This window comes from Phoca vitulina, unplaced genomic scaffold (genome assembly GCF_004348235.1).
Source record: "Phoca vitulina isolate PV1807 unplaced genomic scaffold, GSC_HSeal_1.0 scaffold27, whole genome shotgun sequence".
Lineage (NCBI taxonomy): Eukaryota > Metazoa > Chordata > Mammalia > Carnivora > Phocidae > Phoca > Phoca vitulina.
This window is the reverse complement of record NW_022589730.1, coordinates 690,066-708,589: the sequence shown is the minus strand read 5'-3', so window position 1 is coordinate 708,589 and position 18,524 is coordinate 690,066. Positions and strand designations below refer to the sequence as shown.

General features: G+C 60.3%; 1 protein-coding gene across 1 annotated transcript in view; it reads left to right on the top strand.

The window, feature by feature from the left end:
• Nucleotides 1-18,524, top strand: part of NFATC1 (nuclear factor of activated T cells 1) — a 103,024-nt gene that overhangs the window by 14,646 nt on the left and 69,854 nt on the right. Inside the window, exon 3 of the mRNA XM_032422829.1 lies at nt 6,953-7,112. Coding sequence (XP_032278720.1) covers nt 6,953-7,112 — 160 coding nt within the window. The remainder of the gene's footprint in view (nt 1-6,952; nt 7,113-18,524) is intronic.

Genomic DNA, 18,524 nt, shown 5'->3' with positions numbered 1-18,524 from the left:
AGTGCTTCTCCCGGCCGGCGGGTGGGTGGAGGCTGGGGGGCTTCTGCCCGACCTCCCCAGTGCTTTTCCCAGGATGTGTGTGCAGGATGTGGCCCTAATCTCTCCTTCTGATGTGATGTTGTGAGTGTCTATTATTAGCCAAGAAAAGGAGAAAGGAACTCAAGTACTCGTGTGTTCCTGGAGAAGATAAATAATTTGAATCTTTACGGCTCTACGCTCAGATTTTAAAGTCAAACCACTGAGATCTGAAACGTGGCTCATTTCATAGACTAATCTGATTGCAGGAGTTACCGCTCCGAGTCTGACCCATGCCTGGCCTCGTCCTGCTTGCGTCCATCCCGTGTGCACAGGGGCTGGGCTGTGCTCGGGCGTCACGTGTCCCCAGGGGCCTTTTCGTGTCCCTAGTACTGAGATCTCCCAAACTGTGAGGAGCCCTGGCGGGGAGGAAGCATCCGGTGACACCAGGTGTCCGTGACCACAGACAAATCAGAAATGATTTCTGCTCAGACATTTTCCTCTGAGGAAAGTGTGTGTTAGGGGGTCGTGCCCCGCGCCAAGTGTGCGTGGTCGGGCGTCTGCCCCAGAGAGTAACACCGAGTCAGGAGACCAGCTGTCCTCGTTCCAGACTAGACCTTCCATGCAAAGCAGGGGCACTTACTTGCCCATGTTGCTTGGGCTCTTGCACTGAGTGTGTTTACAAATCATGATGGGGTTTGCTTTTTTATAAATTGTTCTGAATGGTCTTCTGGGAGCTGGGGTTTGACTCGCAGGATTAGGCTGGTTTTCAATAAAGAAAGCAACTTGCGTCAGATCTGCCTTCTGCTACGGATGGTCTGTGCTTGCCGCTGAGAGGTGGGCTGCAGGGCAGGTGCAGTTCCGCGCGAGGACACAGCCCAGAGAGGGTGTGTGCACCGAGCCCTACATGTCGGGATGTGTTTGCCTCAGCACTGCGAGGACCTGGGTATCAGGGAGTCTCTGGACCCCGCCAGCCTGGGGTGTGAGGAGCGGCTTCTCCTGTCTTTGCCCTGTCTCCCACAGGCCCCGTGCCCGCCATCCCGCTCCGTCACGCCCTGTGTCCGTGGTGCTCTGCCGTGTCTACACAGTTCCCGAAGGGGTGGAGCGCACCAAGGCGGGAACGAGCTAGGAACCAGAGTTATCTTCTCTTGGGTGAGGATGGAGCCCCCACCAGCGTGAGTGGCCCCCTCTCGGTGGTTTTCCGTCTGAGTCTGGATTTCTGGACAAAAGCTCCTTCTCTCTGTCTCACTGAGCCGCCCCGCCCTGTTGAATTGTAGGGAACATCTGGCGTTGTTAGATCTGTCTGTGTGGTGAGGAGAGGTCTGCGCTTCTCTGGAGGGCAGCGGGCTGGCGGTGGACTCCGCACAAACGCGGCCCCGAGGCGCGGACGGGAAGCCCACCCCTGCCCGTCTGAGTGCAGGGCAGCACGTGCGGTCGGGACGCGGGTCTGGGGCGCGGGGAGGCTCGGAGGAGTGTCTTTGCAAGTAGGGGTGCAAAGCAAGGATGCCACGGGGGTCCCGGAGCTGGAAGGAGGCCGCTGCCTCCTTGGAGGTCCCCACGCCCGGGAGGCGGGGCCCCTGAAAGCAAAGAACGATGAGGGGATTACCGAATCGTCAGTTAAAGCAATCCCTGCGTGGAAGCCTTGCTGTTCCTCCTCCATGAGTTCCCAGTTTGTGGCTGAGTTTGAGTTGCGCTCCTGACTAGACAGACACAGGCCTGGCTGGGCCTCCGGGAGCAGGGGGCGGGGGGGTGGGCGGGGGCCCCGCTGCTGAGCCCGCACGCGGGGCACGGGGGGCAGGTCAGGGCCAAAGAGGCGGTGTCTCTGCGGACAGGCCTCCTGGAGGGGTCCTGGGGTCACAGGACAGGTCACCGGGCGCAGGGGAGGGCCGGGGAGGGGGGCAGACGGGTGCAAGGCCTCTCCCCGCTGCTCACTCCACAGCCCGCAGAGCATGGCCTCCCTGGCCTCCTTGTGCCTTTCCTGCCTCCCCTGGCCGCCATCCTCCCTACCGCGGCCCCGTCCCCAGGCCCAGCTCAGTGTCACCTTCCGCAGCAGAGCAGAGGAGGTGGTGAGGGGGGTGACAGCCTGAGGGCCCCAGAGTCCCCAGGGCTCTTGGGAGTGAGGTCCTGCACGAGGTCTGCTCCCCACTCCTGTCCCTGCAGACTCTTCGCTGAAGGGAAGGCCGGCTCCTCCCTCGGGGGCGTTCTGTGGGAAGGCGGGAGAGGCCCCCACGGACAGCGGGCCCTGCGGGACCCTGGGAACCGCTGGTGGATCTTCGGCCAAGGATTCGTCCCGCTCCGGACGGGACTCGGAGCCGGGCTCCAGGAAGGTCGACCTCCCGTGTGTGGGAAGAGCTCTCTCCGCCAAGAGCTGGGGTCGGAGGTGGGCGGGCCTGGGCCGCGCTCCTGTGTGGTCCGGGCGCACCCCTGCCCCGCAGCCTCTGTGCCCAGAGCCCCTGCCTAAGGGCCTGAGAGCCCCGCGATAACCCCTTTTCAAAATGAGAGGGAAACCAAAACAAACAACGGGTGGTGGGGAGGCCTTTGGCCACCGACCCTGAGAAAATGTGTGGTGTTCCTTCGATAATACCGCTTTTCTTGGGTTTTGATTGTCCTTCCTTTGGGCGGGTCTGAGTCCTGCCAAGTTCAGAGTTTACAGCCTCAGCTACTTTAGGAAAACAGGACTCATAAAAGCCTTTACAGCTTTCCTCTGAGTGATACGTCTGTGTGGGCTCGAAGGCCTGGAAACTTCAGAAGTGAGGGGGTTTTACCCCAAACCATAGAAGCCAAAGACTCGCCTCACCTCTGGGCTCCAGCCACAGCAGGGAAGCTTCCTCCTGGACCCAGCTGCGGCTTGTGTGGAAAATCTGGTTTCAGACGCCGTGGACGTGGCCTCCCGGGGGATCGCAGAAGGGCCCTCAGACGCCACCACTCAGGTGCTTCCCAGAGTGGGCGCCTCCCCGGGCCGGCGAGGAGCAAGAGAAAGCTGAACCTTGGAAAGCTGGCTGTGTTTTCAGTTCTCCAAGTAACATTCTCTGCTGTAGACGTGTAAACTGCAGGTAAAGGAAGGGAAGAGCGAGCCACGGCTTCCCCTGGCCCTGACGACCACAGCGGCCACGGGAGCGCGCCCCGTCTCGCCCATGAGAACCGCGCTCCGCTTCCTACTACACAAAACTGTAGGCAACACTCATGATGGGGTCCCCTGACTCGCGGGCACTTGTCCGCCGCCGTCCCCCGGGGCTGTCCCGTGGTGCAGCCCAGACAGCACGTCATCGTACCTACACGTGCAGTGCATGTCTTCCAAACTGGGGGCTTGTTTCGAGAATCATGGCAGTTAGCAATCAGTCCGCTCCCCCCCCCCGGGGCTGGATTTCCGCGGTTCCCCCCATGGTGTCGCTTGGCATGCTCTTCTGTCCTGGGTATTCCCTGTTTTGATTCGCTTTGTTTTCTCAAATTGGTTCTGAATCTGGGCGTTTGCCAGAATTCTGGCCTCAGGTTTCGGCAAAATGGCGAGTGCGCCTCCCTCGGGAGGCAGACGTCTGGTGTCCCCCCGGCGTCAGTGGTCACTGCTGAGATGGTTTAAATCCGAGTCCTGCCCTGGCCCCATTAGCCACGGGTCCCCCGGAGCGCTGTCTGGGTGGCCGCTGCTCTGTGGGGCTGAGGTGAGGTCTGGAGGCGATTTGCGAGCCCCGGGCGGTGTCCACAACAGTTGTCATCAAGATCACGTTGGTTTTGGGCTCCAGTGTAGACGGTTGCCCACGCCTCAGCATTTCTCCCAGCGGTCGGGCCCCCGGGCATGCTGGGTCCCCTGCACAGAAATGCTGGAGGGAATCCCAGACACCACGTGACGTCCGGCTTTGTCCACGGGGTGGTCACCGAGCGCCTGTTAGGGGTCGGCGCTGCTGTGAAGCGAGAGGGTGCTTTGCACGGCGCAGGTGCGTGGCGGAGCCCGCAGGCCTCTGGGCGAGGCGGGAGCAGGTGGCCGGCAGCGGCAGGTGGGAAGGGCCTCGCGGGGGACGTGGCACGGCCGCTCCAGGGGCCGCGACCGTGGCCAGGCTGACGGGGGCAGAACTCAGGCTCTTCTCTGACTTTGGATCACAGCATGTAGGTGTCGAGATGCCGTGAACTAAGCATTTAAAAAAATGCTTTCACGCTTTTCCTACGAGGAGGGAACATGGGTTCAGTAGAAGTTGAAAGGCTTTTCTCGTGGGAAACGGGCGGTGGTGGCGGCTCTGAGAGCAGGGTGATTCAGACTGCGAGCGCGGGGCCCCTTCTTCCCCACAGGAGGCCGCGCCCACGCACAGAGAGGCCCCGGGCAGACTGTGACCCGCTTCCCTGTGCTGTCACATGAGGAGCCCCAGCGCACGGGCAGTGTCGGCTGGGTCCCTGGCGCGGGGCAGAGCGGAGCCGGGCCTGTCTCCGTCCCGCAGGGCCCAGGACTCCCGGCGGGGGGTTGCGGGGCAGCTGGCGCCGGAACTTCCCTACCCCGGGTGGGGGTGATGCCGTCGTACCGGGCTGCACGCAGCAAGCATTCAGCATGGCTCAGCGGGGTGGGAGGTGGGGGCCCACGTGGGACCCTTCTGGGGTCCTGGCCTCTTCTGGGGGTGGTGATAATAGTAACCGGCACAGGATTTGGACTTCTGTTTCGCAAGCACAAGGATGAGGATTTTTTAAATTAATTAATTTACTTATTCTATTATTTTTTGAGGGGGGAGGGGCAAAGGCAGAGGGAGAGAGAGAATCTCAAGGACACTCCACACTGAGTGCAGAGCCGGACTTGGGGCTCGATCTCACGACCCTAAGATTTCTTGAGCCACCCAGGTGCCGCAGGAATGAGCATTTTTAAAAAAAACTTTTTGTTTTGCAAGAATTCCAGATTCATGGAAAGTTGCAGAGAGACCCCCTTCAGCCCCCGTCCCTGACCCTGGTAGCCACCATCAGCACCTGGGCCCTGGCAGACGCTAGGGGCGAACTAGGTATTGGGGTGCCTGGGGTCTCTGCTCAGTACCTCGTTAACCGTCCACGCTGCTGGGCAACAAGGGGACGTCATCACCGTCGTCATATTACAAGCAAGAAACCCCTGCAGGAATTCAAGAAAACCGTGTAATTTGCAGGGGGCTGCTCAGGTTCTTGCCTGGGAGGGTTTCCGTGGACACGCACCTTCGTGGCTGCAGACCTCCCGGAGCCCCCTCTGCACCAGGCCAGGTGGCTGGACCCGGACCCGCTGTCTTTGGGGATGAAATGCGTTTGGGCTCCTCAAAGTGAAAGCAGCTTGGGCCCACTCTGTGTTCCTCCCCGGCAGTGTTATTCCTGTGCCGTGTTTTATGAATTTGTATTTCACGTGAAGTTCACAAGACCGCGTCCCTGCACTTGTGAAATCGTTACGTTTAAAACGCAGGTGCTGAACAGGCCAGGAGGGGCGAATCTGTCTGCCATAGCGGACGACACTAAGGACGCTGATGGCCTGCGGCACAGGGGCCGGGCCTGGAGGCCGGGGGCCCCGTGGTCTGTGGTGGAAGGTGGAGGTGGAGCGCCGTGGAGATTTTCACAGGTGGTTTAGCAGCATTACTGATACTTAACGGATCATTTTGCTCTCGGTGTTAGTGTCTGTGAAGCTGTGGCGTCCGCGAGGTCTTCGGTGGGAAGCGCTGGCAAGGATCAGCGCCTCCGGGCCTCGTGGGGACCGCGGGCCGAGGCCGTGGGGCCGCCACACCTCTCCAGGCTCGGGCCTCGCCTCCGAGCCAGGGACCGTTTGCAGGTGTGTGGAGCCACCAAATTCATGCAGAAGAATTTCAACCCAAAACAGTCCTTGTCATTGTGTGTTGCCGCACTTTGGGATCCGCGCCGACTTCAAGCTGCACGCGTGCGCAGAGTCTGCCGATGATCCACGAGCACGTTGGTGACGTGGATTTCTTCCTCTGTTGGAGTCAAGTGCATGTGCCCTTCACCCGAACTTTGGGGAACTGTGTCCAGCCCTCCTTCTGTTCTTTCTCTCTCATTTTACTTTTCTGGGAGGCGGGTGGACCTAAGCTTCCGTGTCTTTCTCTGTCCGCGGCATTACACGGTCTTTGCAGAGATGGACTGCAGAACAGAGCCGGGGCCTGGGGTGCTCTGAGGGGCCATGCTCTCAGGTGTCCCTGCGCCTGGGTTCTGTCTGTCTGGGGCAAGTGACCGCGGTGCCGAGGCCCCCTCCCGACCGCGCTCCCAGAGGCCCTTTTCCTTCGTCGTCTGTAAAATGGGACAATTACAGCAAACCTGTGTGCTGTGGCAGGGCGGTGTGGCTCCCGTGGGCTCTTCCCACAGGAGCTGGCCCCTGCCACACGCCGTCCCTTTCCCCTTGCCAGCGCCAGAACGATAAACCAGTTCACACGAGTGACATCATGCGGCACCAGTGGTTTGCCCGTGTTCTCGTGGTCTTGACCAGAAGCTCATTCTGTGTCGTGTGTCATGCACGGACCGCAGGACTGGGGGGGGCTGGGGTCGCTGCAAACCGCCACGCAGAGGGGCCAGCCGCGCCCAGACTGTTAAGTCCTGCACACGGCCGGTCAGTGGGGCGGGGGGATTAGAACCGGCCTTCCCGGTTCTTAGGTCAGGCTCTTACCTCAGTGGTTTTGGAAAGATCTTCAGTTAGTTCTGGAACCTATGCATGAGGGAGGTTAAATAATTAATGTTGGTCCATCACGAAAGAAGGAATATATTTTAAGGTCGTGGGTGGAAGAGGTTTCCCTCTTGTTCCAGAACGTTGTCCCAAAGACCTGACAGGCTGAGGCGGATCGTCATAGTCTCGTAGCTGTTGGTTTTACTCTGTCCTCACGGACGGGGACGTTAACCCTAAGATGCTAAGGGATGCGGCGCTCAGGCCAACGCCAGCGTGGGGAGCGGGTGCCACGGTCAGAGGGGGCGCTTGGCATGCGTGTGTGACGCCCTGTGTGTTCCCTTTCAGCCCGTCCCTCCCCGCCCTGGACTGGCAGCTGCCGTCGCGCTCGGGACCCTACGAGCTGAGGATCGAGGTGCAGCCCAAGCCCCACCACAGAGCCCACTATGAGACGGAGGGGAGCCGGGGGGCCGTGAAGGCGTCGGCCGGAGGACACCCCAGCGTGCAGGTACTGGGGTGTGTTCCCCTCGGGCACGCGCCCATGCCCAGAGGTGGGAGCTGGGGCTTGTTCGGCCACCGTGGCAACAGCCGGCTCTGCTTCTCCCGTTTTCTCCTAAAAAACTGTCCCCTGCGAGCGCTGGAGCTCTGCAGCGTGTGCACACACAGCCCGTGTTTCTCTCGATGTGCACGGTGGCTGCAGTGAGGGGCCCGTGGCCCTTCCTTCCGCAGCTCAGAGTCAGCCGCCATCATCGACCCTAAGCTTTGTGTGAAAAGGGGAACCCTCTCCAGCGAGTCCCAGAGACCGCGGGGAGCGGTCCGCGCACGGGGCCGTGGTCGGGAGGCCCGCTTCCCCCGCTGGGGCTGCGGCCTGCGACTCGCGGGGCTGCCTGAGGCCTGCTGTTGCCTTGCCCTGGCAGACACCGCCTGTCCCCTCGTCCTCCCCGGGCGGACACATCTGACTCAGACAGGATGGGAAAGCGGGGAAAGGACCCTGAGGGTCTGCCTCAGTTTCCTGGTGGCGCCGGCGGGCAGTGTGGGTGGTGGGCTGTCTTCTGCGCCTCTTGGGAGACGTGACCCTGGGGGGTTTTCCTTTTTTAAGGTGTCCTGGAATAGCGAATTTAAGAGAAAATAAATATAACCTTGAAAGGAGGATGTTTTATTTCTGAGGAGAGAAGTGTTGACAGAACCGAGGGGAGCAGCCTGCAGGCTTCGTGGGGCTTGCTCTCCAGAGCCTCACGCCCGCCTCCTCCCCTCCTCTGCTCGGCCTGGGGTGGCTGTCAGCCGCCCTGCTAGAAACACAGACTCTCTGGCCCACACAGACCACGGAGCCCGGAGCCCCGGGTGGGCCCAGGCCTGGTCCCGTCAGCTTCCGAGCATGGCGTCTGTCCCTCTCCGCGCTTTGGGGTTCCTCAGGCAGGACACAGGAGGAATAGAGGACCTGCCAGGGCGCCAGGGAGCTCAGGGCTCCCGGGGGAGAGACGCCACACGCCGTCGGGGCCGGGCTGGGGTCTCCTGCCCACGTGTTGGGGTGACTCTGGGTGCTGGTCTCCCACCCCGAACACTTGGAGGGGAATGAGGTTCACTTGGCTTTCGAGTTGGAACATTTGTCATTGGGGGCCTGGGGGCACCTCGCTCACTGTGACGCAGGCGTCATCCTTCACCCCAGGGAGGAAGTGGGCGCGGAGGTTGGCTGCTGCGTGGGCGCCAGTGGACTTTCATCAGATGTTACCCGACAAGCGTTGACCCCCCGCCCAGCCCGTTGGCGGGACTCGGGTGGCCGCGTGTGGACGGGTCGCTCTCCTGCCCAGAGCTCCCGGCGGTGGACGGGGCACGTGTCTCCCCCCCGTGGGCCCCAACCCCGTCATCGGGGGATGAGGCCAGTCAGAAGGGTGCTCAGCAGGGCGCCCGTGTTTTTATCTTACGCCATTTAGAAAAACAGAAATCCCGTCAGGGACGGCGCCCCGGAGAGAGAGGCTGTCCGCCCAGGCGACAGCAGCGTGGAATTGGTGGGGCGGTGCGGCGGGGTTGTGGCCGCGTCCTGCTGCCAGTTCGCGCCCACGTGCGTGGCTGTGGGACCCGACAGCACGCGGCCGCCTGCTGGACGTTTTCGGCCCCCGCCTTCCCGGCGGGTGAAGGTCCCACACGCTGCATCACCCGGGCTCTGTAACTGGGGACACTTAGCTCGCTTGCCCGCCGCTGCAGACGGAAGCGCGTGTTGCGAGGCCGAGGAAATAAAGCAGCTCCAGGAGAAGAGGGAACCGGGCAGCAGAGGAGCAATGGCCAGTTGGCCCCATTTCTCGAAATTACAGCAGCAAGGAGCTCAGGTCCTGCCGTTGGGGGGGGGGGGGGGGGGCCTGTAAACATTAACACCTTTTGTGTTGAAATCAAAGCACAGGGCTCATTGGGGACCACCTCTCGGCTCCGGCAATTGAGGGCTCCTGGAGGATGACGGAAGGCGGCCCGGGCACCTGTCTTTGTCACTCACCCCTCACCGGGCCCCCCACCCCCAGGGCCTCCGGGTGTGTTCGTCTACCTGTGTAGACATCACAGAGAGAATTGAGACATTTTGGAGAAATTAGCAAAACTTGAAACAGTAAAATATCTTAGAAATTATTTCAGATTAAGTGAAGGCAAATGCAAGAGGCTGGTTGTGGGTTTAAACAGGATGAACACCGCCCCCCCCAACCTTACAAGTGAAATGCAAAACATAAATGGTGCTCAACAGAAAATGTCAGATTCTGTCAGCACTTCTCATGGGTGAGAAATTAGTAATTTAGCATTTTCTGATAGATCTGTGGCAGAGTGAATTTATTTCTATGCGAGTGTGAGGTAAGCAGTTACAAAGAGGGGGTCTTGGGGGGTTTGCTTTCTTTTTCAGTTGGCGGACCACAAATTGGATAAAAATAGAAATTGTGCACGATTTTAAAACAAGTGAAAATGGAAAAGTCTTTCAGTTGCCACGAAAGCACGCTAACTACAAGGGTTTATTCTGTGCTGAGTTTTTAGCGGATCCTCTGACGCGGGGCTCCCCACGCCCGCTCCTCTCTCTGCAGAGGCCAGGCCACGCCGCGGGCAGTTCCTGGGGCAGCCGTGCACCCCACGAGCTGTGCTGTGGCCGGTGGGTCCGCGGGACGTGGGCTCTGGCCTGGGACAGACTGTTACCGCTCAGACGAAAGCTGTCACATGCACTGAGGGCCCGGGGAGCCCGATAAAAACACGCTGTCCCCGCACCTGCCACTGTTCACCAGACCTTCAATTCCAAGTGTCTCCATCAAATCAAAGTCATTTTCTGCAGAATGGAAGTGCCCCAGCCCGGCCCCAGAAGCAGGACCTGCTCCCTTTCTGGAGCGTCAGTGACCGCAGGAAGGAGCTACCCAGCGCGCCAGCCCCCCTGCTCTGCATCTGGGATGCGCGGCAACATGTGGGGCGTCCTTCTCAGGCTCAGTCAGAGCGGGACCGGAGGGTGGAAGGGCCTTCCGCGTCGTCCTGGTCTCTCCCTCCTTTCCACGTGCGGCCTGCCCCGTGTCGCAGGACCCGACGTAGGACCCCGCGGCCCGCGTTCTGTTTCTCTGAGATCCCGCGTTCATACCCACAGTCGTGAAGGGCGACGGCAGCCGGTGCTCCTGGGCCCTCCCAGGCCGCCCACCCTCTGTCCCGGTTGTCGTCCCAAGCCCGGGAGGTCAGTCTGTGACCCTCAGAGAGGCCGGCACCTCCGTGTGCATGGGAGCAAGGCCTCCCGGGTTCCCAGAGGCCTGGTCCCTGGGTCCTGGGCGAGGTGGGAGGCCACCGTCTGCCTTTGGTCTGGGGAGGGCCTGCCATGGGATTCGCCTTAATGGGGTGTGGGAAGGCTGGTCCTCCTCCAGGGTTGCTGATGATAAACCAGAGCCGTATGCCTGAGGGGTCTCCTCATGGGGGCTAACTGGTTTGCCAAAGGCCCTCGCTCTGCTGGTTCTGGTTTCCCAGTTTGTTTCTCCATGTCCCCCGGCGCCCGCCCTCACTGCCGTCTGCGCGGTGCCCGGCGTCTCGGTCCACAGGGCAGGGTCCCCTGTTCCCACCTGCCCTCCCAGGGGCCCAAGGAGTGACCTGGGGGACATCGCTGACCTCTGACCCAGGGGTCAAAGAATGAAGCTCTATTTACTGAGTTACCAAAATAACTGCTCGATAGCATCTAGCCCACCACACAGGAGGCTGGGTCTGTGTGAATAATTAATGGGTCACTGAAACAGGAAACCCAGGGAAAGTCTTGTGAAGTTGGAAACAGCATTTCAGGTCTGTAATTTGTACTGTCAGTTCGGCCCCCCGGTCAGTGTCGAGGGGCCAGCGAAGCCCCTTCTGGCGATGAAGGAACTGGCTCTGGAGCCCCTGAGGGACGTGGGGACCACCCTGGTGCAGGCAGCGGGCGTCCCGGCCTCGGGTGTGGGCGTGGCAGCAGGGGGTCCTGGCCTCGGGTGCGGGTGTGTGCTGCGGGGACCCCGGCGTCTGGCCCGGGTAGGGCGGTGTGCCCTGGGGTGCTGGTGTCTCTCTAGGGCCTGGCTTCTAGGCTTACCTGGGCCCCCACAGAGCATGGCGGGTACTCGCTGCCACGTAAGTCCTCTGGGGGCGGAAACCCTGGGATGGACACGCCAGGAAAGTTGGCAGAGACTCGCTGCTGCTGCGATGACTCACATTTTACGCAGCACCCCGGCCCCGGTGCGGACGGTTCGAACACTCCCTAGAAACCGTTCTGGGTGTTCGAACGTGTGCGTCTGCGCTCACAGCACGTTTCCTTTCACCCAGAGGTCCGTCCTGTTGTTTCTTATGTGAGATGTCGTGGGGGGTGTTACCTCCTACTCTCAGGACGGGGTGTTAACCCGGAAAGCCAGGGTTTTCACAAAAGGCAGACAGATGGATGTCCCCGGAGTGGTTATTACTTGACGGCAAACTTCTGTAGGGCCAGCTGGGGGCCATCTGGCCGCTGCCTTTCTCGCTGCACCCCTCACACCCGCAGGTCTACAACTGGTGCACCTGCCCAGCACCCCTGACGAGCGAGGGCTTGTCCCCCTGCAGCAAAGCTGGAGAGGCTCCCGGGGCCGTCGAGAGAGACGCTCCCCCGCACGCACCACTGTAAAGAGTGGCGTTGAGTTGACCAGACTTCGTCCTCATGAGGGAACCGTGGTGTTGTGTTGCCGTCTCCAGACACGTGGCAGAGACACATGAGCTCAGGCGGGTCCCTCACAGCGATTTATAAACACCCGTGTGCGTTCCGTTGTTCAGCAAAGATGGCGGAGGTGTGGTTTTGGTTTTCCTTAGAGCCCCAGACACTCCCTTGGGAATGAAGTCCATGGGTTGCGTAGCAATGGAAGCCGCCAGAAATCCTCTGATTCAAGACTTTGGCTTCCTTGTTCGGGGCCACAGAGATTTTAGAATAAAGTCACTCCAGGCTCAGAAACTGCCGATCGCCTGTCATTGCGCCTGGTCTTCTGGTTACCGCAGACGGGTTCCTGAACCGTCCTCTGAGGGACTGTTCTCCACGTACAGACGGGTGTCTCTGTGCTCACTGCGGCTGAGCTTCCAAACGTCAGGTCAGGTGCACGTGGGGTGGGGGTGTCAGGCAGTTTAACTGGAGGCAATGGTGAAAAGTAACCATCCTTAATGAAAATGTCACAATAGGGAGAACCACACCCCCCGCTGTCCCTCCCCACAGGGGCCGAGCCACAGGTGCTCTGTGCCCGCAGGGCTGGACCTGGTGGGCATTCTCTGCTCCGTGTGCTCCGAGGTTGGGCCTCCCTCCCGCCGGCTGGCCCTCAGCGCTGTGCCCAGCAGAGCCTGGTCTTTGGCCCGTGAGCCGAGCTCTCCCCGAGGAGGAGATGCTGGGTGTTGTCCCCCTGGGGCCCCGCCGGGCGCAGGCCGGCATGCGGAGGGGTGCAGCCCCTACACAGCCTTGCCCTTGCAGACAGGAGCAGCTCTGTGGGGCCCGGGAGCCGGGATGGGCAGGGGACAGTGACCACCCATCCAGATGCTCGGGTTTTCATCCTTGCTCCTGCTGCCTCTAACGGCTGACCTGCCTTTGAGGGAGAAGTCTCCGGACTGAAGGACGCTTCCTTCCTGAGCTGCTAGTACGTAACTGTCCCCGAGCGTTGGCCGCCTGCTCTGGGCCAGTGGGCACGGTCTCGCCGAGCTGGGCTCCCCCCAGGCCCGCGTTCTCCTCCGGGAGAACACCGGGCTCTTATCTGTGCCGGAGCGCCCTGCTCTCTGTCAGCACAGATGCGCTCGGCCCGGCCGAGCAGGTGGCCATCCCTTCTGCAGCGCTGGGTGCCGGGAGGAGGTGCTCGGCCCGGCCGAGCAGGTGGCCATCCCTTCTGCAGCGCTGGGTGCCGGGAGGAGGTGCTCGGCCCGGCCGAGCAGGTGGCCATCCCTTCTGCAGCGCTGGGTGCCAGGAGGAGGTGCTCGGCCGGGCCGCAGGCGATGTCCCATCATGCTGCCACCACTGTCGGCCTTTGTGCTGGGGCCCTGCCCCCACTGCCCCTTGGGTCACTGACGGCAAACACCAAGGCCAGGCATGGCTTCTGGAAGGTCCGTCCACACCTCCTCCTGCTCCTCGTATTGTATTAACAGTTAAACTGACCAGGTGTTGCCCTGCTAGGACTCACAGGGGCTGCCCTGAGGAGGAAGGAGATCCGGGAGCACGGCCTCAGTGTGCTGACTGACCCCGAGTGTGGGTCCCCGGGCGGAGGGAGGTCAGTGGAGGTAATGGACACGAGCTTTGTCCAACCAGGGCTGCATGGTGGGCGCCCCCCACCCTGCAAGCCCGCGTACTGTGGACGTCTGTGTGGTGAGGGGCGGGAGGCTTTGGGCATTGGGCCAGTGACCTCTGTAGGGGCGCCACCCCGTGGGACCGGGCGTTCCTGTGTGTCTAGGTCTCCAGTGAGCTTCTCAGAGCCCCTGGATGTGCCCCTGCGGGAGCCCTGAGCCTCAGCAGAGGCCACACCTGCCACATGGATGGGGCTTTCTTCGAAGACAGATGGTTCTAGAAGTTTGCTGTTCCTCCCCTGGGGCCAGGCTCCCAGGCTTGCTCTGGGTTCTGGAATCTCCAAAGGTGTGTTTGCTGCTGTAGTTTAATGTTTCCTAATGGTTTCTGGGGCCCTTAGGCACTCGTTACTAGATCATTTTTTCCCTCAGCAGAAAGTCGGGGCTTCTCCGCATGTTTTTAATTAGAAATGGTAAATGTAGTGTTTCCGTGCAAAGCATCTGATCCAAAGCTAATGTAATTTCTTTTCTCTGGATGCTTCCACGTGTGTCTGTGTGAACCCCATCCCGTCGTCCCCAGCGCCCCACGGACCAGCTCCGCGGGTGACGTCTTTGGGTCTCCTGCACCCGGTCACGTCCAGCTCTGAAGTGGACACGTCTGAAGTATGAGCCGTCCTGCCTGCAGGGTCAGCCCGCAGGGGTCGGGGCTGGGCGGCCGCTGGGGGTGGTCCTGGGTGCCTGGCTCCCGCTGCGGGATGAGACACCTGTGCGCCGTGAGCTAGCGGGCGGCAGGTCCGAGTGCGCTGCCCGCAGGGAGCCGCCACGGCCACGGCGGTGCCCCCAAGCTTCCGTTCCCCTCCCTCTGGCCTCCACCCGTCCGCCCTCAGCTCCAGCGGGAGCCAGCCTGTAGACAGTCTCTGCTCTGCTCACTGTGCACACGCACACGCCATGCCCTGGGGCCAGATGCCCGCGCGAAGATCCCTGTGGTGCTCCTACGGCATGGCTGCTCCAGCCGCAGGGGGACTCGCCCGTTTCCCTGCGCTCGGAGGGCCGGTCAGACGCTGGACAGGAACCGCTCGGCAGGAAAGCTCAAGGTGATGTGCTGGAGAGTGGAAACAAGCCTTGGACCAGAACCTTCTCTCTCGGTGTCCGGATCTGTCACTGATTCACGGACACAGAACAGTCGAGTGGCCGAGGTTGCAGATTGAGGAGAGCTCATGCGCTGACCGCGCTCTTGTACCTTCGTCTGATCCCTGTGCGCAAGCCCTTCCCACCTGTCATCCTGCTCCCCTCGTCAGCGGGGGCAGGTCCGAGGTCTTGACGGTGAAGGGGACGAGCTGGGCGGTGAGCGGCGGGCTCTCCCGCTCCCGCGAGCGGTGTGCGCCCGGCACCCCTGACCCCCTGGGAACATGAAATTCCATGTCCTGGGCGGCGGCAGGTTCGCTTTGCCAGGTTGGAGAAGGCAGATCTGGCTCTTAGAGCCCCAGGGGTCACGCATTTCGGTAACTTCGCAGGCAGGGCATCTGTAAGGCTAAGTCGTGGGCGAGGATGGGGTCTCTGTTTCCCTCAGTCAAGACCAGGAACCTGGTTAGCTATGGCCTCACACCACAGAGCTGCCGGACGCTGCTCGCCTTTTCCTCTCAAAACCCGAGGACCTTCCTCCTGGAGACTATGTCCCAATCCCGGCATGTGGGGGGCGGCCGGGAGACGCGTGACTCCAGCCCCACCTGGAGCCTCCCCGACGCGGCACGTCTACCAGTGAGAGCAGACATGCCAACAGGTGCGTCAGACACCGCCTTTCCTGCGTCTGTGCGTCCGACGAGCATCCCCGAGCGCCGGAGACAGGAGCGGGCGCAGCAGAGGGGCGGTCGAGCTCTGAGCCTCTTGGTCGCCTCCGTTTCATCCGTGTTTTGTTCGAGATGTGCGTTTACTGTTGAGTGAGATAAAATACAGGGACTCTTTGAGTGAAAAGTTGATTATTAAAGTCCTTGAAAAGTTCCAGATCCGTTCTTAACTGTAACTGTCCCGTTAGCGAAGTGAGTCTAAGCGCAAGAGACACACCGCCGTCCCCGTGCCACTCGTGGGCGGTGGCCAGTGGTCCTGAGGGGCACAGGCTCTGGGCGTCTGTGCTTCCCAAATACTTACACGACAGACTCATTAACCACGGCCCTCGCTTATTTTTTATTTCTTACTGTTTCAGAAACATAGATAAATTCTATATGCCAAAACGCAGGAAACTCTAGAAGGGAGCTCGTTTTCCTGAAAGGAGCAGCGTGCAGCCCCTTAGAACCCTTTTGTCGTCATCTGTGACTAAGTGCAGTTTAAACCCATCGCTAGAAAGAGCTGTGTGCTGCGTAAATCTGGTGTTATCTGAGAACGAACCTGGGGTAGGACCTTCATCAGATCATTCATTCTTGGGAGGAATTCTTAGAATTTAAGTGATACCGTGTAAACTTAGTGTTGCTGATGGCTGTAGTGCACACGCATGCACACCCACATGCCCACACGCACACACATGTACACACACGCACATGCATGCACGCCCACATGCACACACGTACACATATAGGTATGCACACACATGCACACACACATGCACACACGGGCGTACCTGTGCACACCTACATGAACACACATGCACATGTACACATACAGGTATGCATGCACGCACACACTCGCATGCACACCCACATGCACACACATACACACGCATGCACACCCACATGTACACATGCACACATGTACACATACAGGTATGCATGCACGCACGCACACGCATGCAACCCACATGCACACATACACACGCATGCACACCCACATGTACACATGCACACGTACACATACAAGTATGCATGCACGCATGCACACCCACATGCACACACATACACACGCACACACATGCACACCCACATGCACACATGTACACATACAGGCATGCATGCACACACTCGCATGCACACCCACATGCACACATATGCACATGCATGCACACCCGCATGCACACATGTACACATACAGGCATGCATGCACACACATGCACGCACACACACCCACATGCACACACATACGCACGCACACGCATGCACACCCACATGTACACATGCACACATGTACACATACAGGTATGCATGCACACGCACACACATGCAACCCACATGCACACATACACACACATGCACACCCACGTGTACACATGCACACATGTACACATACAGGCATGCATGCAACACTCGCATGCACGCACGCACACGCATGCACACCCACATGTACACAGGCACACATGTACACATACAGGTATGCATGCACACTCGCATGCACACCCACATACACCATGCACACCCACATGTACACATGCACACATGTACACATATAGGTATGTATGCGCGCACGCACACGCATGCACACACACATGCACATATACACACGCATGCACACACATACGCACGCACACATGTACACATACAGGCATGCGTGCACACACTCGCATGCACGTGCGCACACATACATGCATGCAAGTGTGTACATACGTGAGCTGCTGTGTACTTTGTGCGGCACAGCTGTGTATGGAGGGAGTGACTTACTCTCCTGGCTCTCTTACCGTGGCATAGGGTATGGGGCATCCATCCGTGCATCCTTTATCTCCAGGTTTTATGGATCCCTTCTGAAGGGTACACCTGGGCACCCAGAGAAGGTGCTGGGAAGGGCTCATGGATTTTAGAGTCCGGAGCCATAAGGGGCTCCGTCCGTGGGCCTGTGAGCTGCTTTCCCCACTGTGGACACTCAGCCTTTGCTCCACGTGTCCGGTCTTCGCGGAGTGTGGCCGTGAGGACAGTGTGCTTAGCCTTCTCTGACCCCATGGTCTCCCCATCCCTACTCTCCCATGTAGGGGTCTGCTGACCACACCCCAAACCAGAGCTCACAGCCAGGCCCCCTGGGACAGACCCCTGGACGCGGCCCGAGAAGAGAGGGGACGGAGACGGACCGAGATCAGAGCCATGGACGCCGTGGGGCCCAGGGCAGCTGGGCCTGCCGCTGCAGTCTGTCAGGGGGTTCAGGACCTGTGCTGAGGTCCCCCGACTTCTTTTGTTGAACAAGAGGCCATCCTTTGTCCTCTGCCGTCGTGGGGACTGTTCGAGTCGCCCATCACTACTGTCTGATGTTCTGGGGGGAGCAACACCTCCCCATCCTGCCTCCCTCAGAAGTGAGCCAGGACCCACTCTGTCTGTGGCTCTCAGTCATTCGGACCTAGCTGCGGCCAGCTGAGGGGCCGGCGCCTGCCTCGTGGGGATTCTCGTCTTTGAGAGAAGGGAGGGGCCCAGGTGTGGGACAGACGGCCTGCCGGTCACGTCTGCTGGTCACGTCTGGCCAGGACTTGGCTGGCTGCCTGCAGATGGCACCAGTCCGCGCGGGTTAGCTGCGCAGATGGACCCACATGTACAATAAGGCATGCATGCACACACCCTCGTGTCACAGGTGACAGGCTCTGCAGACATTCCTGCCTCGGAGAAGCCGGGGCTCGTGGGGGCGACGCGCTGTGTCCCCACTCAGGGCCACCCGTGAGCAGCGGCTCCCAGAACCCGGCGGAGCTGAGGCGGCACACAGTCCCCCCACGATTGAATGTCCCTCTGCTTTTGCTGAGTTGACAGCACGACACCGATGTTCACATCAGACGACAAGCTTGTTTTATCTGCTCTTCTGTCCCGGAGCTTTTTTATAGGAAAGACGTCACATCTTAAGTTCCATGGTTCAAAAATGGGTGAATTTTCTGCCACAGAAATGTCGCCTCAGTGAAGCTGTTGAAAATGACGTGGCCCCAGATCTTTGCTCCGCAGACGCCGTTGGGATTTCCTGCAGGTGTTTTGGGGTGAGGCCTGCAGCTGTGACCGTGGCCTCCGTGGGACCGTCTCCGCGGCCTGCTTGGTTCTCCCAGTGCCCAGTGCCAGGAGCCCCTGCCCGAGCGTGGACCACGTGCCAGCGTCCATCTGTACCCACGTCCAGTGAGACGCACTCCCGCACCTACATCGGCACACGCACCTCGCCCGCGTCTGCGCTCACAGGCTCACGCTCGTGCACGTGCTCACGTGTGTACACGTATGCCGACACGCCTGCACGCGGCCAGCCCGTGGAGGTCGGTCCTGAGTGTCTTCATCTGCTGGCGTCGTCCCGAAGCAGGGACCCCCGCAATCTGGTGGCG